Source organism: Halichondria panicea, chromosome 11 (assembly GCF_963675165.1).
Source record: "Halichondria panicea chromosome 11, odHalPani1.1, whole genome shotgun sequence".
NCBI classification, from domain to species: domain Eukaryota; kingdom Metazoa; phylum Porifera; class Demospongiae; order Suberitida; family Halichondriidae; genus Halichondria; species Halichondria panicea.
The window spans coordinates 4,528,041-4,556,027 of NC_087387.1; the positions used below are offsets into that span (position 1 = coordinate 4,528,041).

Below are 27,987 nucleotides of genomic sequence, written 5' to 3' on the forward strand. Positions count from 1 at the left end.
GTTTTGGTTTATGGTTTACGGAATCATAGGAATTTAGAACATCACACATTTTGTGTGTGTCTTCTTTCTGTCACGTCTGAACATGTCCGCTACTCAAGTCTCTGGTATCTCGGATATCCATCACCATCCAACCAGCGTAGCAGAAACCCTCTCTGTAACAACAAGCGAGACGGTTGTTCCTTCTATGGTACAACATGTTGGAGGCGTTTCTCTGAGTAATGAAGTAACTGTCAATCCCATTTCTTTACAACAACCTGTACCTCTCACCGTCAACGTGACAGTACCTGGTGACCAGGCACATCATTCACTAACACCTGTCGGCACATCTTTGGATACCCACTCTTCTATTACAGGTTCCATAGCCGATCGTACTTCAACAGCACTTCTAAACATTGCATCGAATTCGCTCAACCTCACCGAGATATTGAATGCGCAGCAACAAGCTTTGGAGCAGTTTCAATGTCAACTACAGCTAGCCCAACAGACGGAAGCGATCAACCAACGTCTTGATACTATCGAGAGGACTCTGAATAGTCTCATTCACCAGAAAGCGCACGAAGATGCCGTGAAGAATCAAGTGCAGATACACACACCACAGACGCATATGGTACAGCTGGATGCGTTGGCCGCGGTTACACCGGTACTTACACCAGTACGTCCGTCACAGCAGCTGCAGTTGACCACTCCGGACAAGATGGATTCACTTTCGGATCACTCTATGCTCAGCGATGGAAGGAAGAAGAAACTACCACGGGAGCTATGTGTAAGTGATGCTACATTAAGTACAGAATCTTTTCCGATATTGGTGTAGATCTACATACCAATTTGTACAATATAATGCTCGCCGCTGTACGGTATTATATCATAGATAGTAGAAGAAAGGGATTGGAAACAGCTCATGTGATCCAATGTATTTATTTATACACGATAATGTGTAATCTATAGACAAATATGTGTGTCACAGTTTTTCAGCTTGTTGTGCGTATTACTCTCTCCTTGCAGAGCAAAGTTCGCTCCACCTATCACTCTATGAACCTGGAGTTCAAAATAGACGAGAGGTAAGTTTGTATACGGTGGGGTGGCCGTAGCAAGCATTACCACTTCTGAAAGTATGCAGCACTTAAATTGAAGATGTAGAAAAAGCCTGTTTGTACAGTACTAGTTAACCACATGTATTCATTTGTCTTCTCTGATTATTATAGGTTTCTGAGCCCAGCCAACCAGCGAGTCACTGACTCTCTCATTGACACTGTCTTTACTGACACCAATGGTAACTTTAAATACAGTATATCATAACGCTAATAATATACTGTACCCTCTCTAGTGCTCCCTATGTCTAAACGGCTTAGTCAAAAGCACTCTCCGTTCTATGTACATGCATCATGTATATGCTACTTGTCCCATGATCTATTTCTTTTTAACATGAGGCCGTGCCGCAGCCAGCTGGTTGTAGTAGTCGTCTGTCTGTGTCTGTCTGTTTGTGATTTCTGAGCCGGCTCACTTGGATGCCATAGCACTACGTTTACAGCATGGGTAGCCTTCACACACAACAAGTTATTAGTTCAGATTTCGACATTAAAGCTTTATTGTCCAGCGAAAGCTAAGAAGCTTAAATTTGCACGTTGCCTGCAGGCTAGCTAGCTGCTGCACGCTCTGCGATCCTAGCACCAGGATAGCCATGCCAATCTTCTAAGACTCCAGGTTTCTTCGCTGTGATTCTAGCCCACAGTGTACAGTACGTGTATGTACATGTATGTCTCATGTACATGTAGCAACCACTAAAACTCTGTTCTCGATGACAGTGTGTCGCAATGCCTCCAGTGTGGTTTAGTTTTATAACTCGATCCTGATTTATGTGCTAGATAGCCTCAATCATACATACTACTAGCCTCGATTCCTAAGGCTAACATACTACATGCACTGCACTCTTACATGCAGCCACATTTATTAACACAACCCCCCCCCCCCCCCCCCCTAGGAGCCTACAGTGCTAAGGACATCAAGCGCTCTGTGCACCGTTACTATGAGTCTCGAAGACGACTAGGGATTGAGGAACTTCCTGACAGACAGGGAAAGGCGGCGGAACAGAAGAGAAGGAGAAAGCATCGTGCTAGACAGCAGAGATCCTTTGACAGGTGAGACTCAGAGGGTGGCACTATGACAAAAATACGCCCATCCCCTCTCAAGCCTATAAAGTTCTGGCTTGCAGAAAATAGTGGGTGTGTTTTCACAAAGGGTATGGTACTGTAGAGTCAGGTGTATTAGGGACTGTACAGTATCTGTTCTGTAGAGATGCAGTTTTACAAAGCTTGCACGTACATGTACTTTGTTCGCAGTGAAACCACGTAATTTAGTTATTCTTTTACTTGAGGTCAATTAGTGTACGTTACATTACATTTTTAAAAGTGTGGTGAAAACGATTGTTATAATTATTCTATTCACTGATTTCTTGTGCAGGCGTAGGAAGTTTGTTCGGGACACTGAGAGTCAGTACTGGTCGTTTGTATCCCCCGCCTGTATGACAGAGGAGTCAGACTCGGAACAAGGGGAGAAGATTGTCACTCACCAACTGCTTTGGAGATCAGAGTGTGAGCCTGTCCTATAATTATTATGTATCTTTTGGTTTCAACAAACATGGTGGATTTGAGCCCAAAACCAATCAGGGATATTTACATGTACTGCATGTACGCACCTTATGATGACATTTACATGTATAATTATGTAACTACTATTATTTTAGTGTGTGGTATTCATACAATTTTTACGCTTAATTACATGTAACAGGACTGTAGGGTACGCTAAAGTTTACATACCGTGTACACTGAACCATTTAATAGAGTTGCGTACAAAGGTCAAATGTTGTCATTGCCTACTGTACTTTCCGTGTGTACTGTGTCCCTCCCCCCCACAGTTATGAACCAGTTTGTTCAAAAGCTGGACAGTCGCTATGATAAGTCCAAGAAGCCAGGCACTGGGACCACAGTCAAGCGAACCAGAGTAGCAGGTTGGACATTAATTATCACGAGATTTGAAGTCATTGAAACACATTTTAGTAGGCCACCCACCCACACATGCACACGCACGCTAATCCGTCTTAGTGTGATAGCGACAAAAATCCATTACTGTCTTCCCCTGCAGGTCTCTCCTCCACCTCTCAGCCTCCCCCTAGCCTTCCCCAGTGGATGATTGACCCCACCTATAAGATCCCCGCCCCCCTACCAGGAGTGTGTATGAGTGACCCCACTCTGGACAGCCATTCCATGGACAGCCATTCCACTCCCTCTGGTGAGTGTTAGGGGTCACGAGTTGTGCTCACTGTCTACTGTTACTGTACAGGATGTACCGGGCGCTTAGGGTCAAACTATTATTATACCGTATCCCTTATAGCGGGTGTATTTCAAATTTAATGTTGCATTTTTCGTTGATAAGCATGAACATTTATATCCCAGAATGTTGATATCGCATGCATGCATGTGCCAAAAGGTTGGTTGTCCACGAAACTTATATCCGTGAAATCCCTCCACTGGTCTTTCAGCGAAAGTGTCTACCCTAGAAATATACCCGCTATACAGTAGACCGTGCATCCATACAGTTTTTGGACCTGTAATTATATTGTTAGCTTCTAATCGAGAATGATTCTGTGCATCTCATTGGTCACAACTGTACGATACATAGAAAAATAACATATAGCCCCAGGCATGCACAGTTCAGGTTTTTTGGGTTCAAGAAAGTAAGCAAACAGAATGAATCATGCTTAACAGTGCTAAGACTCCAAGCGACGGCGGAAATACGGAAGCTGCTCTCCAAGATGGTTAGGCCTCCATGGGTCCATGGGAGTGGTTTAGATACATTTTACCAAGAAAAGCTTGCAACTGCAGCAAAGGACTTCGAATGCACAACCTTGAAAGCTCCCGAGCATCTGTAGGAGACAACATGTTGTTTAACTAGCTTTGACGGCTATAAAATCTGTTGTTCTTTTTGCAGTATGCATCATGGATTGAATTGTTGCTAAGGGAAGGTCCTTTTATAAGTGCTTCGGCCACGTAGTATAAGTCAGATATACCACACCTACGAGGAGGATATGTACCCTGTATATCCTCTACTACTACGCCTCGGAATAACCACGGTATAGCGTAGTGGAGGATATATGTGTGCATATCCTCCTCGTATGTGGTATATCCTAGATATACAGTAATTATGACTTTATCCAACAAGGAAGGTATAGGGTATATATAACGCTGTCTGTATTATAGAAAACACTGGCTGTTTTGTTTTCCTCATTGCATAAAAGTAATGATGGTTATGTATACAAGTTTAGTATTCCCTCCCTCCAGTGGCTGACGATGTGACAACGTACACCACCCTCATTGCTGACGTTCAAGAGGTCCACGAAGAGTCCAGTGACTTTGAACTGCCGGAGACTGTCGTAGCTTAAACTTAGCGCTGGTTGATATCCGTGTAGACAAACTGGATCTCTGCAATGTCACGCTGTTGTATTAGTAGTCACTTTGTTTGTTGTATGCCACTTTTGGATACGTTTAATTTTTGCTGTATGTTCTATTTTATTCCATTACTGTTGTTGTATGTGCAAAATAATTAATGCATACATGTACTCATCGATTTTTAGTGATAGTTCACTTTGTTACTATAGCCACAATGTCAAGATCATAAAGTTATGGTAAAGATCTATTTTGCAACAAGCTAAATATTAGCTGTTACGTACCGCCTCCACAAAAGTGTGATTTTGTGATCACGTTGTCGTACGTGGGCATAGGCTAACATAATTTTGAGACTAATAGGTGCAGAGCATTGAGCATTATGCCAGCCTAATAGGCAATAAGTATTAGCCTATTAGGCAATTTTTACCAAATGTTGGTAGAAAGTACTTATAGAAGCTCAATAGCATGAATAATGCACGTACTTCTGTGCACATGGTCCACGTCGTGGTAGACTGAGTATATACGTATGGAAGGTGCTAGTAGTACTACTAGATCAGTTGACTTTTTTCTAAAATTTCTTTCACCAATAATACTTCTTCTGTGTTCTAGTTATAGATTATAGTTAATCCACTTCCAGTGCACAATGTTCCTCTGACATGCATTAACTATGGATCAATCATGAGCTAGATGTTATAGATGCAGCTCAGGCTGCTGGGAGTGATGTAGATCTACTAGTTTTTCCATGGAAAAAATGAGCTAATAATTTATACATGTGTATATATATAGCTGTATTATTGTTCAGATGCTTTATGACATGCATGGGTCTATTCATCTCTATATAATTATTAACACTGTTTTAAAGTATATACATGCAGAGACAGCAACAAACCTGTATACTGACAGCTATATTTTTCTTTTAGTGTGCACTGCATGGGACCTCACACTAGAAGATAAATTTTACACTAAAAATGTTCTGCGTGTTCAAGCACTGTTACATATATATAACTACACCATTAATTATCACAGTGTTTGAAAGTACAACAAAGACCAGCAGGTGCTATCACACTGTAAAAACGAGTGGGTCATTGTAACATACTAGTGGGTTAACAAAACTCGTGAGCGGTGGGTCACATGCACATGGGTCATATCCCCTTGAAAGACCAAACAAACAAACAAATGATAAATACCATAATTATTATGCTTGATCAGAGGCCGTGGCTACTAAATGTTGGAAGAGGAGGCCACTGTTCAAGAGAGGCGTTTATTAGGGTACTAACATGCACCCCAGCTAATTCAACAACCTTTATAGTTTGTCATCAACATTATTTTCACCTGAACTCAATTGCTTGATAATGCATGAGGGGCAAAGAGATTCCCTCTTTGGTTCGTGGCTGGTCAACATCACGTTTTAAATGAGGGTCCTAACGATAACATGCATGGAATCAATATCGATCGCCTGCTCACTTTCTACGTACTTGTGATCATGATTATATAATTATTTATTCTCCCTCCCCCAACAGTATACCTTTACGCTGGATAAGAGGGTGGAAATGTTCCTTAAGAAGACAGCTGGGAAGACGTTACCAACTGTCGTGTACCCTGAACCGGGTCTACTGTAATAGGCAATGGATAAATGTTTCACTGTAGTGCCTGATAAATGGACAGGCCTGCATGGGTGCAGACGTCAAGCACTATATAACATAGTATTCCGTGTGTCATGCAACGTATCTTGATGGCCAACATTTTGAAATGCAGTATACAAAGGACACGAAATTATAATTAATTATAGCAAAAAAATGTCTATCTCTAATATATTTATTAACACAAAACAATCAAAATTGCTAACAGCAGTTATATAACTATAGAATACATTGCCTACGAAAGTTTAGGGGTAACTTTAAGTTAGCTAAATAAGACAGTTCATACTTCATCATTGTTTATGGGGGCAATTTCTGTGTGTGTAACAATGGGATCACGGTTGACGCTCGTAGAGGGAGGGGCCGGGGTGTAGTCCTCTGTGGTGAGGGGGGCTAGTTCATCCAAGTAGGATAGTCTCAGCTGGTCAGACCTCGTGGCTGATCTGATGATGGGAGGAGTGATGTAACGATCAGGGTCAGCTTCTTCCATGGCTCTATCAGTGTAAGGTTGGTCCACGGGTACGTGTCTTTGCTCATAGTTGTCGACTACTTCAAGAAATCAATCGTCATCGTTTATTTGCTGATAATTTTCCCGGCTATTGTTAGCTTGTTGGAGTCTCATGTCTGCAACTCCAGCTCTTAAGTTCCTTATGGTGTCCTCTATCTTCAGCCATGTATTGAGCTTCTTGAGCACGAATTGGTAGAAATGGTAGCAAAGGGTTGTCACAAACAGAATGAATGATATAGCTATCGAAGTATTGGCTAGTGCTGACTGATTTTTCTTTGTATTTTTGACATAGAAGGTGCCAAATGCAAAAATAGCAACATTGAGTAGATAGAGAGTTTCAAGGGAACCACAGAACTTATTTTTATAAGAACGATTATTCAGTAGTTTCCATCCAATCAGTCCAACTGATAGAACCCCAGATGATAGAATAGGGAGAGACGTGTCTGGAGCCATGGCAACTACTAGATTATGAGTAATCAGAGCAAAGAGGAGCAGTCCCACCCAATAGCGATGCTTGGGAGTGAATGGAGCATGGTATGCATCCATGAAGCCAATGTATTTTGTGTTCTCAGTCCATTTAAAAACCTTTGAACAGCGAGGAAACCATTGTCCAAAAACGAGCAATACAGTGAACAATCCACCGGCAATGAGAATTATGGCGGCTGCAACAAACCGAGGGATGTGATTGATAGTGAAGTATTTCACATTGCTATTGTACAGCCAAACTATTTCGTTTGTATCATCAGGATAATCTAAGACCCTGTGTTGTAGTGCAGCAATGATAAAACGCAAGAATTTGGAATAAGAGAGTAGCTAGGACAAGTGTGCCTAGGGCAGCAACAGGATTCCTGTTGGAGAGGAGCTTTGCAAATGAGTTAAAGTACTTGCTCAAAATGATTACAAGAAACATTAGAAGAAACACGTAAGCTGGGAAGACAAGTTGAAGGAGTACTTTTGCTTGAGAGTTCATTCCATTGTAAAAGCATGTTTCGATTCCCATGTCAAGATTCACCCATGATACAAAAACTGTTAAAAAGTTGTTTAAATTAGGAAAGAAAATTGCTGTATTAGCAGCTACTATGTTGGCGTAGAAAATGAGGCCATGAATATTTCCAGTTGCTATAGTGATGTTGAGCACGAGAATTAAAGCAACTAGCAATATGCCAGCCAGCGCAAATGGAATTAGTAGAAGAAGGTAAAGATCAGAGCATTCTATACAGTTTGACGTGGCCAACACAAGACTTAGTCCTGGTTTACATTCTCCACACAATACCCCACTTCGATTGTAGGCACACTGTTCGTCAGGGTTGCTTAGACTGATGTTGACTGGTTTTTCTACGCAATAGTCAAATGTACAGTTACTAATAACATACGTTCCATTGGTGGTATTTATGAATTCTATCCATATGTTGGTATTACTTTCAAGCGTTATGGTACCATTTTTCTCAGAACAGTTTGTTATCGGATATCCTTGTTGCAAGAATGGATCACAGTCACACTTGCATTCAGTATCGGATCGAGTTGGTTTGAGTCCAATTGGGCATGTGCAGGGCAGAAAAGAAATATTGATAAGTTGTCTTGAAATTCCCAAATTAATGCATGGACCTTCAGCATACAGTTCCACTTGAGCAGAGTTGTCTTGTGAGAATACATTGTACTCTAATTCTGTGCACTGATTGCCAACTGTTTGTTTTTCCTGTCCTTCGTTGAGACGATCAAATCCATTCTCACTGACAACAGAACTGCGAATTGTGGCATTCATTGGATTTCCAACTTGGTCAACAGCCATAATGCTGATTTTAAACAAGTGTCCCTTTCTAGTAGAAATACTGCCATTATTACAAAAGATTACTTTAACAGGTCTCAAAGAAATTGATAACTCGCTGGGGGATTTTACGATATTATTTATGTAATTCAATCCAGGTCCATTTGAAGAAATGTGATATTCAGCAAATTTACTTACTGTACACCTGTCCAATAGACCTCCGTAGATGTCTGCTCCTGACTGGGTAGCTGTGTTGTTAGTCATGAATGTGTTGAAATAGTTTGGATTATTGCCTATCCCATACAGGTTAATAGTTTGAATAAAACAATCAACAAAAATGGTTTGTCTGGATTCTGTGCCCTCTCCTCTGCAGGTACCACTCTCAGTGTCATCCGCTACGAATATCCCCCCTCCATGCTGTGCCGAGTTGTTGTTAATCATTAACTTGACATACAATAATTGATAGTTAGAACTATTAGCCAGATATTCGAAGACTTCTTTAAACAGGTATAGTTTTGAACTTTGCTGTAGGTACACTCCACCTCCTTTAGCTTTAGCTGTGTTTGAGTCAATGTTGACGTATGATTGCGTTAGTTTAATGGTTGTAGCTGCTGCATAAATACCTCCACCATTATTCTCTGCAATATTGTCAACAATCTCACTTTGTTTATTTGATCGGAATTCAACTTTACTGGAATATGCATAAATTCCTCCACCATCCTGGTGTGCTGTGTTGTGATAGATCTCTATTGGCTTGGTTATAAAGAGTGTACTCTCTCCTAGAAATATCCCTCCTCCAGAGGTAGCTGTGTTGTTGGTTATGATTGTTCTTTCTGTGTTAATGTACATTTCACTCTGGACTGCTTTAATGGCTCCACCCAACACACCACCACGATTGTTACTGAGTCTTGTAGGTCCGTTAAACTTGACTCGACTATTGAAAATATCAATCGCTCCACCATGGTCAGCACTGTTATTTGTCAACATGCTGTCAGAGAAGGACACATTACTTAAGTAAACACCAATCGCTCCACCAGAGTCAGCTCTGTTGTTTGTCAGTGTACTGTTGGAGATTGACGCACTGCTTGAGGAAATATAAATTGTTCCACCAATGTCAGCACTATTGTTTGTCAGCACACTGTTGGTGATGGACACCACACTGTTTGAGGAAACGTAAATCGCTCCACTACTGCTGTTAGCACCGTTGTTTGCTAGCATACTGTTGAAGATGGACACGCTGCTTGAGGAAATATAAATCGCTCCACCATAGTCAGCTCTGTTGTTTGTTAGCGTACTGCCAGAGATGGAAACACTACCTCTGTAAACATGAATAACTCCACCACTATGGTCAGCTATGTTGTTTGTCAGTGTACTGCAGGAGATGGATACACTACTTGAGAAAACATAAATTGTTCCACCAAAGACAGCTCTGTTGTTTGTCAGCACACTGTTGGTGATGGACACCACACTGCTTGAAGAAATGTAAATCGCTCCACCACTACTGTTAGCACCGTTGTTTGCTAGCACACTGTTAGATATGGACACACTGCTTGAGGAAGAAGCATAAATCGCTCCACCATAGTCAGCTCTGTTGTTTATCAGTGTACTGTCAGAGATGGATACACTGCCTGAGGAAACATAAATCGCTCCACCACCATGGTCAGCTATGTTGTTTGTCAGTGTACTGCTGGAGATGGATACACTACTTGAGGAAACACTAATCGTTCCACCTAACTCGTAAGCACCATTGTTTTTCAGCACACTGTCGGAGATGGACACACTGCCAATACCAATCGCTCCACCAAACTGAAAAGCTTTGTTATTTATAAAGTTACACCAAGTGATAACTACAGTACCAGATACCATTTCTACTGCTCTTCCACTCTCAGTACTCTTGTAGTTGAACTCTGTGTTGTTGATCAGTGCGTTTTTTGATTGAATGTCAACCACACCTCCATCATTTCTAGTGAACATACTATTTTTTATGTGCACATTATCAGCCTCAACATGCAGTGCCTGACCAGTGTTGTTCACAAATACGATGCATTCAATTTTTGTGGTATGAGTATTAGCAATTTTAACTATGTGGGTTTCCGCCTGATTGAGTAATTCAAAGTTCATAAAGTAGCAGTTGTTGATATAGACATCGTGCACATCGTCAATGATCAAGCCTTGATGTGAGTTTAGTGGTCCATAATTTGCTCCAACGAAACTCAAGTTTTTAATAATCGTTTTGGTAATACTAATGAAACGTATTTCGCCATTGCTATAGAATCTCACAACAGCTGTACTTTTGTTCTGACTGGTGATATGTACATGTGAAAAATTACGAATCAATAACTGCTCAGTTAACACATGATCTCCAGGTAAAAAGCTCAAGGTGAGAATATCTCCTCCAGATAACAAGTCTGTTTGAACAAGCTGCTCCAAAGTAAAACAAGTTCCATTTCCATAGTTATTACTGCAAAAGTCGGTTGAATCCACTGGCACAATGTGATAGTGCTCACTCCAGCAGCTAGAGTAAATAGCAGTACTAACCAACTGAGAATATTTCTAGACAGCATACTGATTTTGCAGTTTCTGTTTAGAGTCACTACTTTTGCTAGATCTATATAGCTAGTAAACGTTCTGCAGTCTTATATTATGCGCTAACTCTAACCCGAAATCAAAAACATTCCCTATTTGCTTGGAACCCTAATTAATGTTGTGCAAAATAGGCAAAATAGGTATTATATTTTGATTGTGGGTTATCCCACAGTTCTCAGCCCTTCCTTAATAGGGCATGATGCCACATCTTGGTACACTGTTAAAAATGTGGTGCTATTGTAACACCCAAAAGTGGGTAAAACCATTGTACCAAATATATGGCACTCATATATGGAGTTATTACAGCACCAGATTTTAGTGTTATTAAAACACTCATTTTGGAGTTGTAACAGCATGAAAATGTGCTGTACTTGCACTTTCTTGGAGTTACTGCAACTCCAAACTGTGTGTAACTTTTACAACTACACCTACAATGGTGTTATTAAAGCACTGGGGATGGGTGCTGCTGTTACTACAGGTACAGTTGTCATTGCTACTCTTCATGCAAAGCATAAAATATTGCATGCATGCTTATTGCACTTCTCGATAAGCTCATGCACTTGACTTAAATGACGTAACATAATTATAGCATGTGCATAATGATATATGCATCACGATAGCATACAATAAAAGTATGAAGATATGTATACCTATAACCTCATAAAGTGTTTAATAACTACGACCACAATACACTTAGGCAGTTCGGGACCTTAAAAATAAAAAATAAAAGGGTGCCATGCAGACATGCACGTGCATGGGTACTAAAATGTCAAAAACATAGTACAAGAGTTTCATAGAATGAATCTACTTCATACACTTCTTTCTCTACGATGACGAAGTAGTTCCTTGATCCAGATTCAATAGCACTTTTTCTACCTTGAACGAACGTTGCATGTCATCCACCTGCATGTATATATTATGATGGGATAAGGATGGGGCTCACAAAAACAGTAGGCAGTGATATAAGTGAGTAGGAGACAATTATTCAAATAAGCCGAAAGCCTAACACTTTAACAACTGTTGTCACCTCTTCCAAATATCCAGTGTGCATGCATTACTGTGTATAATTATATATAATGTATGATGACAGGGTTATTCTCGTTATAATAAGCATATACCCCCCCACACAGGATGAATTCAAGGGCAACAGAAGAATCTGTTCTCAAGTATCAAGTATTTGTAACTGTTTATGCATTACATACGTGGAGCAGCAGCTTGACAAATATCATTTGTACTGCATCCTTCTTCGTACAGTATTATCTTCAGAACTGAATAAAAAAAATGTATGTTTGAAGATATGGGTTTCTATTTACCATTAGATTGTGACTGCACCAGTGACTGCATAGTCTTCGACCAGCTCCTGTAGCTTAACATTGTTCTCCTTTGTTCGAATTCTTTCCAATTTACCTCAAAAGTAAATCTATAGGTATCTTTCCTGTAATTTCAAAAAATGCTATTACTACTGCAAACATTTACAGCTATATGCTTGAACACAATAATGATTAATAGTGAACTTACATAGACATAATCGGTCAGTGGTGGATAGTATATACACACATCTGTAACTGCTGGTCGATCATATCACTCGATCCTGATAGCACCTTTGTTACGCTTTGTTTTTGGACTATTCCTTTTAAAGAGCAGTGGTTTATCTTTGGACAGATATTGAATCTCAATTTGCGACGCATATTCTTTAACCTCGTTTAAATAGCTCGACTCCATGAACCCTGCATGAAAAGAGTACCTATAGCTCTTACGATGCGATAATTTTGTAAGAAACAACCATTATCTTGTTGTCATTGGAAATTAATTTAACAATAATCGGAAGACAAAAATTATAATTATGATGATTTGTATGCAAATGTAGATACGTGCGAAAAACCAGTCTGACAGGAAAGTGTTCCTAACGCTCAACATACATCTAACTGACGGACACGTGCCCACAAAGCCCAACATATCAGACTGACAGACAAGTGCCCACAAAGCCCAACATATCAGACTGACGGACAGCTGCCCACAAAGCCCAACATATCAGACTGACGGACAGCTGCCCACAAAGCCCAACATATCAGACTGACGGACAGCTGCCCACAAAGCCCAACATATCAGACTGACGGACAGCTGCCCACAAAGCCCAGCATATCAGACGGACGGACAGCTGCCCACAAAGCCCAACATATCAGACTGACGGACAGCTGCCCACAAAGCCCAACAAGAATTATTATATAGTTACAATTATAGTAGTGAGTAGTAGACTTGCAGTCTGTCTATGTCAAGCTTTTTAGCACAACAATGGTTTTGCAGCAACTTACTCTATAGTTCCGAGTCAAAGCAGTGTGCCATCTTGCAGTGTAGTACATCTAGCAACTTAGTCCATGTAGTACCAGAGCACAGTACAGAGCTAGAGTAGGCCTGGCGCCTTCGTACAGTTAAGGTGCACGCAGCTGTGTGCAGAGACTCTCATGCAGGCAGCTGTCTATCACACGGTTCACGTGAGATCAGTGCTGCACGTCTACCACCCACGATTTTGTTTTGTTTATGTAGTCTTGGCTACCCACCACGCATTTGAGTCTGTGCTCATCAATTAATTATGATCATATCATCAGTGTATGCCCTTGCATGGAAGAGGGGAGGGGTGGGAGCAAAGTAAGAGTTAAATTTGCAGGGCAACTGTACGAGTAGAAAGAACACACTATAAGCCAGCTACTTTGCTAAATACAGGATGTATGATTTTTCAGACGATTGAATTGTTAATAATTACTGTTGGGCATTAATTTGTCCGTTAGCGTGACATGCACATAGTCTAGTCCTCAATAGATGTTGCAACTTCAAACACATAGTTTTACAGTAACTAATAATGATAACTATAGTACTGGTTCATCACATAAGTTATAAATACTGAATAGCTAAAATATTGCCGGTACACTTGAAAAGTGCACTAATTTTTTCTTGGAAAGTTCCTCACAGGGCCGATTGTTCCGTCATCAGTACAAGTGTGCTGCTTCACCCCTGTATACATAATTACGCATGTGATTAGAATTTATACTGAATAAGTATAATAAATAAGGTGACTATAATTATAATCTATACTTGCATGCTTGAATACAAAGGTATAATAATTATACCAGATATTCAACTATTTTAATGGAACGGGTTTGTTACTATATAAGCAACTATTTATTTACACATGCAACTACACGAATCATTATAGACTGGCCTTGATTTGCATGCAGGTGATTTGTAGAGGTGCTTACATTGCACCATGTATAGTGCTACAATCACACAATTTTTATTTGAGTAACACCATCTGGTGTATAGTTAGAGTAATATGATTTTAACAACTAGGTAAGTGCATGCACAACACTGTTTAAAATGTTCCACAAGCACTTTTAAGTGTATAATAGCACCCTTTATTGTTCTAGTAACACGTAGCAGTTACGACTGCACTCTTAGTGTTGTGATATACATTGTAGCACCATTAGGTGAGTGTTGGCATAGCACTTTGGGTGCTATTGTAACTACCCATTTTTAACAGTGTACATGTCGATCTAGGTGTGAGAGAGGAATATGATACGGATAGTCCTCGATCAACGTCTGCCATGCATTTGTGTGAGGTGTGTAATGTAATATATTATACTGCTTCAGGTATGCGCATGTGCTGCTCCTAGATTAGCTAATAATAGTATACATTACATAATTATGCAGTGGTGTAGAAAGAGGGGGGGGGGGCTTCAGGGGCTGGAGCCTCCCCCATCTTTCTAGGCTATTAAGTAGATATGACTTATCAAGCTGCACTATTATATGTACAGATAGCCATACTTTTCCATTAAAAAAAACTAGAGCACCCCCATTGAGAAATCGCTTCTTACGCCACTGTTATATAGATCTATACTGCATAATCTTCAACTCACTTGCTTAATGGATGTTGCACTCTAAGTTTCGGTTCAGAGTCACTACTTTTCCAGTCAAGGTTTTTCTCTGGTGCATGTGCAATCACTATTATTATAATTATAGTGATGTACTTAATATACAATATTGTAATTCCCAGCCACCAAAACAGAACAAAACTACCAACTTTTTCCCCCCACATCTATATATACAGCAAATGGTTTCAAGGCAACGAAGTATATATATAGTTATTACATATACCACGTTTGATCATTCATATATATAACATAATTTGATACCACACATAACAACACAAAGTTCCAAAGGTATAGTGTTAATAAGAGGGATGCAGTCCAATCAGGGCATGCAATGGGTAGTGCTTTAGGTGAAATTTCCAGTATAATATATAGGCTATAATCATAGATAGTAGAGGGGAGGGATTGGAAACATCTCAGGTGACCAATGTATTGCCCTAGAGAATTCTGACACTATGCGTGTTGCATTCCGCAAGTGTTGATTGCGATTGATTGCGAGCCAGCTGCAAAGACAGAGGAGAAGAAACTGAAGAAAACTGCAGTAAGCACTGGCAGAGCTAGTATGTATGTACATTATCCATAGTAAATGTATGGTTTACATCATTTACCTAATTTATTTGATCATCAGAGGTCCATGTAGCACTATTTTACATGTATTTAGCTGGGAATTTGAAGGTATGAAACTTTGTGGGGGGATATCTTGAGCTAGGAAGTAGCCATGGTTGCTTGAGAGTGATCACAGTGTAGAGGAAGCATTGAAATATGCCTTAGGCATAGCTAAGTTGAGAATTATGCTGTTAATTGTTGAATATTAACATAAAAGTGTGAAAAGAAGAATTTGTAAGTACATTTGTTTGCGGGGGAGTTGCTGATTAACAACAATACATTGTACATCACTATTGTTTAGGTCTACATATTGCCTAATGATCCCGATGTGCCTTGAGAAAAGTTTTTTCTTGCTAACCTGTATAATTTTGGAAATATGCTAATTCAAACTTACCCGTAAATTGCTTTTCCCAGGGTACTCAGAACATCTGAGGATCTGCCAAGACCCTTTGGAAAAGTTTGGCATGCCAATGACAGAGGGAAGGGACACTGTTATTTGTTACGATTGGTCGTGCAAAAGCTGTGTAGTGACCTGTGATGACGGAAATACACCACTACCTAAACGTCGTCAGACTTACACAAATTATGTTTTGTGTTTGTAAACATCATCATTTCTCCATGCATCCTTTGTGATTGTGTGTATCATAATGTTAAGAAATAAGTATGCAGTCTATGATCATGAGCTGTGCCTAGTACTATAGTTTTTGTGTGAGTGCATGCCTTGTTCTTTGAAGGTTTATTAATAATGTGTAATTCTTTAATGCAACCGAGAAAAGTCTCATTCTGATGTACAGCAACCAAAGAAACTAGTATGTATGTAGTAGCTAGTAGCTACTATATGGGCCAGAGACAGCTAGCTAGCTATCTGTTCACTCTCTTTTGGCCCCAATTAAATTAACTTCCTGTCTATTTCCTGTCTATTTCCGGTGCGACACGCATGGGCCGCGTGAAATTCCTGTGTTTCCAATCCCTCTCCTCTACTATCTATGCTATAATTTAAAGGTCATCAATGCATGTTGTGATTTATAGCAGCCTTAGAGTTACTTTCACCAACAGTTTAGAGGTCATAACCAGACCACCTAGCTGTTGTAGGTCATCCGCATCTGTGCATGAGCTGTTGATTTGTCTGACTATATATAGAAGTACACGCTCCACATACACTGGACACACACACACACTCACACCACACACACACACAGGAGCCCATAATAAGAGAAGGAGCTAGCGGCTGACTATGGGGATCACGTTTCGTAAGTAGCTATGACCGCATTTCTATATATGCAGAGTCACTAAGTGGTTGAAATCCTATACACATGTTATGCGCAATACAGCCCTGCGGTTTGCAAGTAAGCACTTAGTTGCTTCCATAAAAGGAAACCGGCAATTACGAAACCCGAGTACGTTGAAATTAGCCACTCCTTCTCTTATGGGCTCCTGGTTTTAGTCAAAAATTACGCTCACAAATTTTGCGCAGATGGTACAGAGAGTGAGTTCTACATAGTTCAGTAGTGGGTGTGGCCTATTATTCGTTTGGACCAACCCTTCGTGCCCATTTTTAACAAGTTATTTTTCAGAAGTAAGCCCCTACACTCCTATAATATGTAATGACCCTTTCAATGAAGCTGTTGTTGAATACTCCCTTTTGAAGTGCAAATACAATTTTGGAAGTTTGTGCTGAATTGCACGCACTGTGTGGAATGCTCTTGTATTAATAATGCACTTACAGTTCTATGATTGAGTCATTCACTCTTCTGCATGGCGCTTCTTTATGGCCACACTATATTACTCCCCCTAGCTCAGGCACTCTCTGGTCAGTGGATTGCTGATATATCTGCATGGTAGTCATCTCATACTTTTGTGTCAATAACTGCTACTGAGTGATTGTGCTATAATAGGGCCTAATTATAATAAGTGTTGTATGAAAACAGATACTGGCTGCATTACGGTACAGTGAAGTAAAACGTATTTGATCTTTCACTCTACTTTTTGTACTAATTTTGTATGTGGCTATAGCCTCAACGTCTGTCATGTATGCAGGCGGCTTAAATGGATAATATAACAGGCTAGGATTGTTGGGTAATGAAGCAACAAAGGTTAAACAGATTAGATTTCACACACACACACACAATAAACTCTAAAAAATTATGCCTCGGTGCGCATGCGCAAGCGAGGTATTATTATGGTGTGTTTTGACCCCCAGCTTTTTTCTGATATACCGGTAATTAGACTACATTACATCATCTGTAATTGATCTGATTGGCTAAAAACAGTAGATTACATGGAAGCATAATCTACAGGAAGGTAGTTATTCTACAGGAAATGGGCGCATATTCTACAGGAAGTGGACACATATTCTACAGGAAATGGACGTATATTCTACAGGAAGTGACAAATAATTTGCAGGAAGTTCTCAAAAGTTGGAATGAAATTTTTAGTGAAAGTGACAAGAAGATGACAAAAACATTATAAAAAACACAGAATGCAATAGTTTTTCAGTCAATATCCATTCTTTCCATGTCCACTGTTGCTTTGTATTGCTTTTTCCAGTTGGGCATGGGCAGGGGGGCCAGGAAGCATCAAAAACACTTTAGTAGTCGCTTGACACTTTCTATTGAGGTTCCATGCCGGTCCAGTCTGCTCTATACCCCCTCCACTCCACCACAGTGCTTCATTCTTCTTCTTGTAGTGTTGCAGAGTCAGTTCTAGCATAGTTCTATGTTCTTTTTACTTGTCTGTTCTTTCCAGTATCTCCAGGAAGCGTTTCACAAGCTTTACTAAGTTTTACTGTAGTTTTTCGTTGTTTTGAAGCCGTCTTCTTGTCTTTTTCTGTCAACTGGTGTCTCTCACAGCTCGTCCAGCTTGTCCAGCTCGCACAAATTCAATTTCTGTTGCTACGCACCAAACCTGGCTTTTTATAACCACGCCTCGCGCATGCGCAATGAAGTCCAAGTTAGATAGACCACACCCACTCGTAGAATATGCGTCTTAGTAACCGCCTTGGTTACGGTTAGATTCCCTCGGCTTTGCGCCTCGGGCTAACCGCAACCGCGGAGGTTACATAGACACATATTCTACTCTTAGGTACAGGTGTAGTCTATCCTATACTTATACGCCCCATACGCCCCTTTATTTCATGATGGCTGGCAGAGGCAACAGAATCACTGCTCCAGAGCTGGAGCAGTTCATAGTTAATACAGTTCAGTTGACTGGAGAAGTACTAGGAACAGGTGCTTATGGAAACGTAGAGGAGGTGAAAATACCTGGAGCAAGGATAGCTGCTAAGAAACTGCATGCACAGCTTGTTGACCTGGGGTCTCCACAGCAGGTACGTAGATCTATAGCTATATACATAATAATTACGTATAGGATATATATATACCTACTATATACCTACTATATATACATTGTGTACTTAACCAGTGTCCATGTCCATGCTGTGAGATAGTTCTAGCCTGCTCAAACCCTCGGCGTTAATTTGGGGTTTAATGAAGTTTTGTACATCTAGGCCAACGTCGAGGTTCACTCACTTTTATTTGACAACAAAACATCAAAATCAGTTTAAAAACTACTACTTTGTTGTGTTGAAGCTATCCATGGTACAATGTAAAAGATCCATCTCTACACAGAGAAAAGAGGTGTGCTGTTTTAGACCCTGAGCGTGTGCTATATTAGCACCGTGGTGTGCTAAACAGTGATTCAGCACACTACATGTGCTGTTTCGTAGGCATATAGCACAGCCTATGTGTTGTATTGGTGTGCTTTTTCATGGCTTGTAATTTTGATGTTCGATTCATGTGCTAAATGGACTGTGCTAAATGTAATGGGTGTGCTGAAACAGGTAAACATGCTAATTCAGGTAAACATGCTAATTCAGCACAGTGTGCTGTTTTCAGTACCAAATAAGGGCATGCAGTACAACAGATGTGCAGCTGCATAGCAACAAAGATTTTTTTAAATTTGCTGTTCTTACAAAGAAGAAAAGAAGTTGAGTTTAGACATGGTTTGAGAGCTGTTTGACAAAACTGTGGAACTAGGTAAGTTTCCCTCAACATGCTGAACAATGCTGTACAATGAATTGCACAGCTATTGTATAATAATTATTGTACCAGGACACTGGGGGAGTATCCCCCTCTGGCTCCAACCCCCCCCCCCCCCCCCCCCTAAAATTTGCATTCATGTAATGTTCTGTGTTGTATGACTGGAGTGTCCATAGCCTGCATATAATTATACTAACCAGGGTATTGAAATAACATGCAGTTGATTTTTTTAGCTTAAAAGAATGCCTTATATTTCCCCCCCCTCTATACTTCAAAATCCTGTATGACACCCTGTAATAACTCTACAATATAATATGCAGGAAGGACAAGCAAGTAAAAGGTTGAATGGGGCTCAAACAAAGTGGAGACCAATTGAAGCCTATTGCCCAAGTTTCATAGCACAATAAGTGAGTTATTAAACTGGAGTTAAGCCAACCACGGGTTACTGTCTTTCTTACAGCGCCACACTAATTGAAGGGCCAAGTTCACAAACAATTAAGCGCCAAGTTGCTAGCGCTTACATAATTAGAAAAACGCATCCTTAATTCGAGGCTACATGTACAACTGATCCGATAGCCTCGTGGAAACAGCTATACTATATAGTAGCACCACTCTAAATAAATATTATAAGTGCCAAACTAGAGTTATGGTTTTTTCTTGTTATTTGTGCGCCACTGAAAATCTTTAGTGGTGCCGTAATTAGAAGAAAGACGGTATAGTAAGTGTGTTTGTTTGTGTGTGTATTTTCACTTGGATGCCATGGCCGCAACAATTATTGTGACAGATTTTCAAATGGTAAAAAGCTTAGTTGGGTAAAAGCTAAGAAGTATAAATTAAACCTTGTACACATGCATTGAAGCTAGCTAAATATAGTTTCATTTTAAAGCTTGATACATCAAATGCGCACTATACAGCCACGCTTGAGTTCTGGCTTGTTTACTGTGAGACTACTCTGGTCCCGGTGAATGTCCGGAGCACTATTTTTTAACACATAAAGCTTAGTTCCATTCCACTGCCGTTTTCAACTGTACTTGTCATAGCGTACGTTGCACTATTATTGTATAGATGGAGTAAGCGGTCAATATAAGTTCATTTATGTAGTACGTCAGTACGTTTATAATTTTAAAACTGTACTAAAAGCGTTGCAATTTACCGTTACATGTTGCAAGTATACGTTTTGCAAAACAAACAAAAAAGAGACAATCCTAGTCAGGGTTTCATCTAGGATTTAAAGTTTAGGGGGGAAGTTTGAAATGGAACTGCGCACTAGTGTGAACAATTTTAGGCCACTCTCACTTCCGGTCACCCCCCCCCCCCCCCCCCCTATATTGTTTATTGTTGGTGCCTAGCAATGTACTCTTAGCAATGTGCATTGACAGGCAACTCCATGTAACTGCTAATTATAGTGTATAGAACACTAGAAACCACGTGTTCTAATTATACAAAAGCAATGGATAGATTTGTGGTAAGACTAGATGAATTAATCATCCTCTAGCAAAGCTACATATATATACCATTGCAAATTACAAATGCGGTGTGCTGTGTTTTTGAATGCATAGCGACAATCCTCTAGTAACATATAATAATGGTTATACCAAGCTAAATTATGCTTAGCTATAAGCCTATAGTTTTACATAGATCTAACAAAGAATAGAACGCACCATTGACTGCACTATAATCTTAGCACAACTGCTATATAGCTAACTTACATGTAGCAAAACTAGCAAGCTGCAAAATGTCGTGATAACTATAGCTGCATGGGTGGCCAAAGTAAAATGTAACAACAGAAAAGAGCTCTTATCTTGAGCGTCCTTTTTAGCGTTTAATTTGCGCTGTATCAGTGTATTATGCATACTGTAAATGGAACGGAGACTTTATATTTACCACTTTGTAAGTTCATAATTGTTAAAAGTTGCTGCTACGGAAATCCCAATATCCTTGTGCGCAAACGATTTTCGATTGCCACACACCCTCCTAATTAATGCAAATCTATACCGCCACCTGTAGCATATTGTCTGCCGGCCTTGCAGCTGTATAGCTGTTCCTCTTAAGCTAACAGTTCTATCGATATATTTATATAGGACAACGCAACTTTCGTGTTAAGCTTTGGATTATATTTGTTGTTTAACCCAGTATTGTCGGTGGAAGACAACTTCTCAATCTGCTCTCTATAGGAGATAGTTGATGGGCCCGAACATTGATGCTGCTCTATAATAGCACAACAAGAACTCATTTGCATTATCATAGTCTCGCAAACTTAATTGTGCGTAAAAACGACTATAATGTCTTACTAAGAGTTCATTAGGAAGAGTACGCAACTCCACTAACCGTAGTAAGCATTCTGTCTAACCTACGTCACAATCACATGCTGTTGTATAAACTGTAAAATCTTAGCGATGATGGATGAATAAGTTAGTGAGGTTACCACTAATTTTATTCATTACTTTTCCTTATCAGCATTGTTATTGTTATTGTTGTATCTCAAGTGGCTGTGGTTACATGCAATAGTGAGTTTGCCTCCTGTGTAGGCTTGAGGCTATTATGCTCCAAATTTTACCGATTATTCTATTCTCCAATTCCCAAGCTATAGCCTATTATTCTCAGTGATTTAGCCCATTATTCTCATAAAAAAAATCATTATTCTTCATTAAAATCACAATAAAATCATCTTTTGATAAATTGCAACACAAGGAAGTCTCTACATAATGATATAATAATGTACATAGTCCTGAAGAGCATTGTCTTGCTGATCACCAAACGAAGTGCCTTGAGTTGATCCAACATCGATATGTCTCTACTTGTTGGAACTGGAATTGGCTTCAGTAGGTTCAGTAATCTAATCTCTTGATTTTCTTCAGATTCCATATAAAGTACTAGTAGTCTACTATACTGTCTATGGTCTGTCTTTACCGGTAAGGCTAGCTAGCTGCAGTCTAGCCCAGAAATCAGATCAGAGTACAATAACAATGGTAATTGTGCTTTATTTAGAATGTTAGCCACGTGGCATAATTATTCCCACCCACTCTACCGTTTATTCCCGCATAATTCCTAATGCTCCAAGCTACCTATTATTCTCAAAATTATGCTCGCATAATCGCCGCATCCCTACTCCTGTGTACAGTCTATTTGAGTAGCGTACTCTTCCTCTTGGTCTTATTTGTGTTATAGGACTCTTTCTGTAGCTACAATTCTTTGCTTTTGGTTCATGTACTTTTTCATGCACTCGGCATTTGTCATGGATCACAGCAAAGGCTTTTCTTATTTCGCCCTGTAATAATAATAATTATTATGACTGATGGTATGTACCTAATCTATACGCACTTTAATTATTATTATACTTGGTTATGGCTTTATGTGACATATTTTTCTATTTCACGCATGCAGGTGATGCTGAGAAGTCAAAGGCAGTATCTTACAATTGCAGTGAACTGAGTGCAGACTTGCTATGGTTAACTAACTATGTTTAAAAAACATTTTTTTGTATATCCTCATCAATACTGTATTGATGTATTGTTGTTTTTATTGTTGTTTATTGTTTTTTTATTGTTGTTTAATGTTTGAAATTGATTTAGCACAATACAATCAGCACAGCTGTTTCAGCACATCAGAATTTAGCACATGTGCCAGTTTAGCACACCAGGTTGTTTAGCACATGTGCAAACGTGCTAAAACTGGAGACATTCGTTTAGCACGGTTTTCCGTGCTAAATTAGCACATCTTTTTTCTCTGTGTAGACTATTACGTTCTGTTCAACAATCTTCATTTAACAATAATTCAATTCCACAAGATCGCAATTATAACTCTAACATCACAAAACAACTCTAACACACTGTCCTTTTACACTCCTGAACACTTCTTGTTTGTTAGGTTCTAAACTGGTTTTGACGGCATCTTACTCAGTAGGAGAGAGGGATTAACACCTTGGGTGTACATGCAGTCATACACTATTGCACAACAATACCAAATAAGTACATGCAGATGTAGTCTATTTAACACTATAACTTCTATAATACAATAACAAACAAATACTACGCACAAACAATAACCAACTAAGAAACGTACTAGTCTTTCACACTCCTACCCACCTCTCCTGCGATAAACTTGTTGCGTCTGCATTTCCGCTGCTTTTCCCTTGTCGATATTTCACTGTGTATTGGTACGGCTGCAGGAACAAGCTCTATCGTGTCAATCTCGCATTTTTCTCTTTGACTCTGGCTCAAGTAGGATCCAGACTTCCAGGCTTCCATCCTCGTGTCTTCGATCAACACCATCGCACTGTCTTGCCTGCACATAGTCGTCTGCCAGGCTTCCAGCCTCGTTTCCACTCTTGGGCTTCTTCTCCGGCAACCAGATTTTGAGATCTGCCCCCATAGTTTCTAACAACTGTTAAACTACTAGCTTGTCCAAAACTTCTTCCAAAGTCTCGCACCCAGCCACCCAGCCATCCACTTCTTTGCTAGGTCTGTTAGCCTCACTGCTAGCTCGTCTCGTTCTCGCTTTTTCGGGTAGTTCGAAATCGTCTGCGATAACTCTCTTTGCTCACGTTATACCGTCTCAGAATCGCCTCTTTAACTCGATGATAGTAAACTTCCTCACTTCCTCTTCCGCACCCAATGCTGCATACGCCTGCTGCACCTTTCCAGTCAGCTGGGGGGCAAGCTTGAAGACCCACTGATCCTCAGGCACTTCGTACACCGACATCATACGTTCACACGTTGTTAGATAGGCCTCGATGTCTTCCGAATCCGATAACTTCGACAACCATACCTTTGCTCGACCCGCTCGCTCCTGTTCTCGAGCACCACTATGCTCCATCCAGCTCTTCCATCTGCTCTTGCATCTGCCTTATCTGCAGCTAATGTGCAGCCTCCCGTTTGGCATCGCGTCTAGCATTCTCCTGGTCTCGCAACTGTCGTTCTTCCAGTAGCATCTGTAGAATCCACTCCATGCTGCCTTGGTCCTGCACCATAGATGCATTGTAGACTCTCCCAAAATGTGTACTCGTACTCATAAACCGTCCAGTCGTTTTCAATTAAAACCAGTCCTTCCCATTGAGTCTCAAGTACGTCTAGCTCAATAGGATCCCACCGCTGCTACCAAATGTAAAAGATCCACTCTTGACTATTACGTTCTCACAATTCAGTTCAACAATCTTCATTTAACAATAATTCAACAGTATCAATTCCACAACATCACAATAACTCTAACATCACAAAACAACTCTACACACTGTCCTTTTTATACACTCCTGAACACTTTTTGTTTGTCAGGTTAATTCTAAACTAGTTTGATGGCATCTTACTCAGCAGGAGAGAGGGATTAACACCTTGGGTGTACAGTCATACACTATTGCACAACAATACCAATATTAACTTCTATAATCAAGCTAAGGCATGCAAGAACCCTTGCCTGAACATAACCTATACAATAACAAACAAATACTACGCACAAACAATAACCAACTAAGAAACGTACTAGTCTTTCACATACAAATACAGCACTATTGCATCCAGGTAAGCAGACTCAGAATTACACAAAACGACAGACAGACATAGCCTCGTTCCCAGGCCTTACTTTTTCTTGCTGTTGTCACTGTTCATCCATAAACACATAGTGAAGCAGCAAAGAATAAAATGGGCGTACAGTTAAGAAAAAGTAAGGCCTGGTTTGGGAAATCGCGTGATCCACAAGGATTTTTATGAACGTGGGCGATATGTAGCCCACAATCGTGACGTAAGGTATTCTCCCACGCATTCAGAGTAAGACTGTACTGTACTATACTGCACTGAGACAACCACCAAGCTGTGCTGCAAGTCAGATCAGAGAACCAGCGTGGCCAGCTCTGGTGGCAGTAGCTACCTGCTATATGATAATGATGACTAAGCTATTCTACTATAGCATGTAGAAAGACACAAGAAAAGGTAATAGTCTGATAGAATCTAAACACACAATCTAGATCATCTAGCTAAGCCTAAGGTATAGCTAGCTATAGTGCTTGCAAACTTCCAGTTCCAAGTCCATGTCCAGCTTGCTGCAGGCAAAGTTTTATTAGTCGTAGACCTCTGCGTGGGCAGTCCAACATCTCTAGCTCAGTATGCCCACGCTCATTTTCACCCTTCTACCACCCTTCTACCCTCACGCGACTTCCCGATACAGGCTCTCCTTTTTCCTAACTCTACGTCTATTTCTTCTTTATTCCTCCAATTAATACCGTATTTTATCTCATTGAACGAATAATACAGTATTTTATCTTATTGAACGATTGTGATAAAGAACAGAAAAAGGAGAGCCTGTGTAGAGGCTAAGACAGACAGACAAAATGACCTGCCACTGCTGTAACCCGATTTGTGCCTCGGCCTCGTGTTAATTTCTTAAGTTTATGTTTACTGAATTTCTCCCCACATGTAGGTTGAGAAATGGGTGAATGATTTTGTGGAGGAGTGCAAGCTGATGAGCCAGCTCCGTCACCCTAACATAGTACAGTTCCTGGGGGTATGCTATCTCCCTGAAGCCCAACTTCCCGTTCTACTGATGGAAAAGTTACAAACCAGCCTCGACAGACTTCTAGAAACCAACCCCAACCTTCCAACCGACCTCAAAGTACACCTTCTGACAGGGACAGGCCAAGGAGTAGTTTTTTTGCACAGCCATACTCCACCTATTGCGCATCGAGATCTGTCTGCCAAAAACATTCTAGTCGATAATGGCTTCACTGCCAAGATAGCGGACATGGGTGTTTCTAGAATCGTGAATATTCGGCCTGGCCGGCTAGCTGCCACGATGACTCAAATGCCAGGCACTGGTGTGTACATGCCACCAGAAGTAGCTCAAGAGGAAGGGGTAACACGATACAACACTGCTATAGACATCTTCTCCTTTGGTGTAGTATCTCTGTTCACAATGACGCAAACCTTCCCAAAAGATGTCAAACCTGCAACATACTATGATCTAGTTACAAGGAAGATAGTTGGCCGATCAGAAATCGAACGCCGTGAAGATTACATTGTGCCAATGAAAGTAGCTCTTGGTGAGACCCACCCCCTAGTCCTGTTGACCCTTAATTGTCTGCAGTACCGTCCTGAAGATCGACCAACTGCTTTAACAGTGTTGGAACAATTGGTGGAGGTTGCAACAACCCTCCCTCAAAACTGCACCCTGACTAAGTTGGAGCTGATTCAACAGGTCGAAAGTAAAGACAATGAGGTCAATAGATTGCAGGCTGAAAATGAAACTCTTCAAGCTGATAATCGAGAGCTAATTCACAGACTGGAACAACAGACCACGGAGTTGGAAGCTCAACGTAAGGAAATTGATCGTCTTTTCAGATTAGTGAAGTCTACACAGCCTCTGGAACAGGGACAGAGAAAAGTGACTGTGGCTCAGCTGAAGGTGAGGCTCATGCAGTGAAATAATTCTAGTATTGATATTACTCAACTTCACACAGTATTTTTTATAGCTAACTGAATCCCTGTAATTTTCCACAGCCCCAGCCGCGACTAATGGTTCCATCTTCTATCACCTTCAAATGGAAGAGCTGCAAGGACAGGCCAAACAAAGTAAGAGTGTTCGATCAGCCTGTGGCAATTAATGGGAAATTGTACATGAGAGGTGAGAGTAGCTGGACTGACACTGTGCTAGTGTACACACCAGATCAGGATCACTGGGATCGCGGACTGCCACCTCCTCCTGTGAAGTACTTCGCTATAGCAACACTTAGGGGTCGACTTCTAGTCGTGGGAGGTGAGAACAAATCTACTGAAGAGAAAACGGATACCATCCTAACCTTCAATGAAAGCTCTCAACAATGGGACCAGTCACTTCCCCACATGCCAAAAGCATTAACTTCACCAGCTGTTGTTGGATATCAGGACCATCTGATTGTTATCGGTGGACAAGTGGACTCATATCGCACAGAGATAGCTGATGTGAACATTTTAGACACCATCAGTAACAAATGGATCGCAGCCGAACCACTTCCCAGCACAGATGGATGCAAAACTTGCCTAATTGGAGACACACTGTATCTTGTTGGTCAAGACGCTAAAGAAGTTTTTCAAGCTTATGTACCCTCCCTGATATCACAAGCCAGTTCTAATGTATGGGAATCTGTCGCAAGCGTGCCATTCTATCGTTCGTCTCCCGTCGCCATCAGCAACACCCTCTTGACTGTGGGGGGTACAGATATGCTAGGAGGCAGCGCTAAATCGGACATTCAGCTGTACGACCCCACTAAAAACCAGTGGAAAAAACATGATGACAATCTTCCCCTGAAAGTATACGACTGCCTTTGCGTTGAACTATCCCACAAACTATACATGCTTGGTGGTAAATCTAGAGGATCGAATACACCCAGATCTGTGTATACGTCAATCCTATCCATTAGCACTTAGCCATATTTCTTAGCACGCAACTCTCTTTTTTTTTATGAACAGTATATAAGTTAGTGTGTTCCCTTTAAATTATCTTGGGCATAATTATATAATTAT

At 40.5% G+C, this 27,987-nt stretch overlaps 3 protein-coding genes and 2 long non-coding RNA genes across 6 annotated transcripts; 3 read left to right on the forward strand and 2 right to left on the reverse strand.

Annotated features, from left to right (window-relative positions):
* The first annotated feature begins 11 nt into the window (after positions 1 to 11).
* On the forward strand, positions 12 to 4,650 carry LOC135343927 (uncharacterized). Its single transcript, XM_064540957.1, has 8 exons — positions 12 to 763; positions 1,003 to 1,058; positions 1,203 to 1,270; positions 1,979 to 2,135; positions 2,458 to 2,588; positions 2,912 to 3,004; positions 3,139 to 3,285; positions 4,335 to 4,650. Exons 1-8 carry the CDS (start codon positions 83 to 85, stop codon positions 4,433 to 4,435), a joined length of 1,434 nt encoding a protein of 477 aa, XP_064397027.1. The 5' UTR covers positions 12 to 82; the 3' UTR covers positions 4,436 to 4,650.
* Positions 4,651 to 6,205: 1,555 nt separating this feature from the next.
* On the reverse strand, positions 6,206 to 10,933 carry LOC135344417 (probable outer membrane protein pmp20). The gene has a single exon (XM_064541615.1). The coding sequence runs from the start codon at positions 10,468 to 10,470 to the stop codon at positions 7,327 to 7,329; it is 3,144 nt and encodes a 1,047-aa protein (XP_064397685.1). The 5' UTR covers positions 10,471 to 10,933; the 3' UTR covers positions 6,206 to 7,326.
* A 578-nt stretch (positions 10,934 to 11,511) lies between these two features.
* On the reverse strand, positions 11,512 to 14,425 carry LOC135343929 (uncharacterized). 2 transcript variants are annotated; one of them, XR_010397273.1, is made up of 5 exons: positions 13,248 to 14,425; positions 12,454 to 12,662; positions 12,249 to 12,370; positions 12,138 to 12,203; positions 11,512 to 11,838 (listed from the first exon to the last, which is right to left on the reverse strand). It is a non-coding gene; the product is annotated as an uncharacterized LOC135343929 (long non-coding RNA). The 2 variants fall into 2 exon arrangements; XR_010397274.1 differs by lacking the exon at positions 12,138 to 12,203 and having other exon boundaries at positions 13,248 to 14,422.
* Positions 14,426 to 15,208: 783 nt separating this feature from the next.
* LOC135343861 (uncharacterized) lies at positions 15,209 to 16,140 on the forward strand. The gene is made up of 2 exons (XR_010397237.1): positions 15,209 to 15,399; positions 15,879 to 16,140. It is a non-coding gene; the product is annotated as an uncharacterized LOC135343861 (long non-coding RNA).
* A 1,538-nt stretch (positions 16,141 to 17,678) lies between these two features.
* Positions 17,679 to 27,963, forward strand: LOC135343859 (serine/threonine-protein kinase 10-like). Its single transcript, XM_064540883.1, has 3 exons — positions 17,679 to 18,789; positions 25,910 to 26,890; positions 26,986 to 27,963. Exons 1-3 carry the CDS (start codon positions 18,598 to 18,600, stop codon positions 27,889 to 27,891), a joined length of 2,079 nt encoding a protein of 692 aa, XP_064396953.1. The 5' UTR covers positions 17,679 to 18,597; the 3' UTR covers positions 27,892 to 27,963.
* The last annotated feature ends 24 nt before the right edge of the window (positions 27,964 to 27,987 follow it).